The sequence below is a fragment of the Trypanosoma theileri genome (assembly GCF_002087225.1).
Source record: "Trypanosoma theileri isolate Edinburgh chromosome Unknown TM35_Tth_45_V1, whole genome shotgun sequence".
NCBI lineage: Eukaryota > Euglenozoa > Kinetoplastea > Trypanosomatida > Trypanosomatidae > Trypanosoma > Trypanosoma theileri.
In genome coordinates this window covers 140955-141676 of record NW_021639887.1, presented here as the reverse complement: position 1 = coordinate 141676, position 722 = coordinate 140955, and the positions used below count along the sequence as shown (strand labels likewise).

Below are 722 nucleotides of genomic sequence, written 5' to 3'. Positions count from 1 at the left end.
GTAGTGGTACACGCACCCACACAGAACTGCTGATACTGCTGCTGCTGTCTGCATCACTTTTCACATTTGGCATTATGGTGTTATTGCTGATTACAGGGATAGGAGGAATTGTATTGGTGGTTGTGGTAGTTGAGATTGATTCCTCGTTACTGGTGGTATTGAGAGTAACAGAGTCCGTGTTCGCTGTGGTGTTGCTGTCTGCTGATGCACCCACAGTGTTGACACCATTTGTTGATTCATTCTCTGTAGTTGTCACATTATCAGTGGTACTGTTGGGCTCTGTACTCGTGTTATTTAGTGTGTTTGAATCATCAGTAGATAGACCAGATTGAGTTATTTCAGCGGGTTGCTGTTGTGATTCTGTAGTAGAATGTGGTTTTGAGTCAGCAGTAACGTGGGAGTCAGTACTTGTTGTACCTGTGGTATTTGTTTCTGTATTGTGGTTCTCTTGTTGAGGACCGTGTGTAGTTTCCTTTATCTGTTCTTGTTGACCCGCATTCCCATGGTTATGACCTTGTAATACGTCATTCAATTTTCCTTTCGGGTCCTTTAGTTTCTTATCCTTCTCACTCTCATTAACTTGATTGGAATTACTCTTCGCTACGATAGGAGGTTTCTCACCCTTAGTGGATGCAGGACCAACACCAACTCCTGGCAGACTAACAGCACCACCATCAAGGTGAGTTGAAAGAGTCATACCATGAGAACCATGAGAACCAGCA

At 43.6% G+C, this 722-nt stretch overlaps 1 protein-coding gene across 1 annotated transcript; it reads right to left on the bottom strand.

The window, feature by feature from the left end:
* Position 1: 1 nt before the first annotated feature.
* Positions 2 to 697, bottom strand: TM35_000451500 (uncharacterized protein; the record flags this gene model as incomplete). The annotated part of the gene is made up of 1 exon (XM_029030247.1): positions 2 to 697. A coding segment is annotated over one exon (696 nt), but the record flags the coding sequence as incomplete, so codon positions are not given.
* Between the last annotated feature and the right edge of the window lie 25 nt (positions 698 to 722).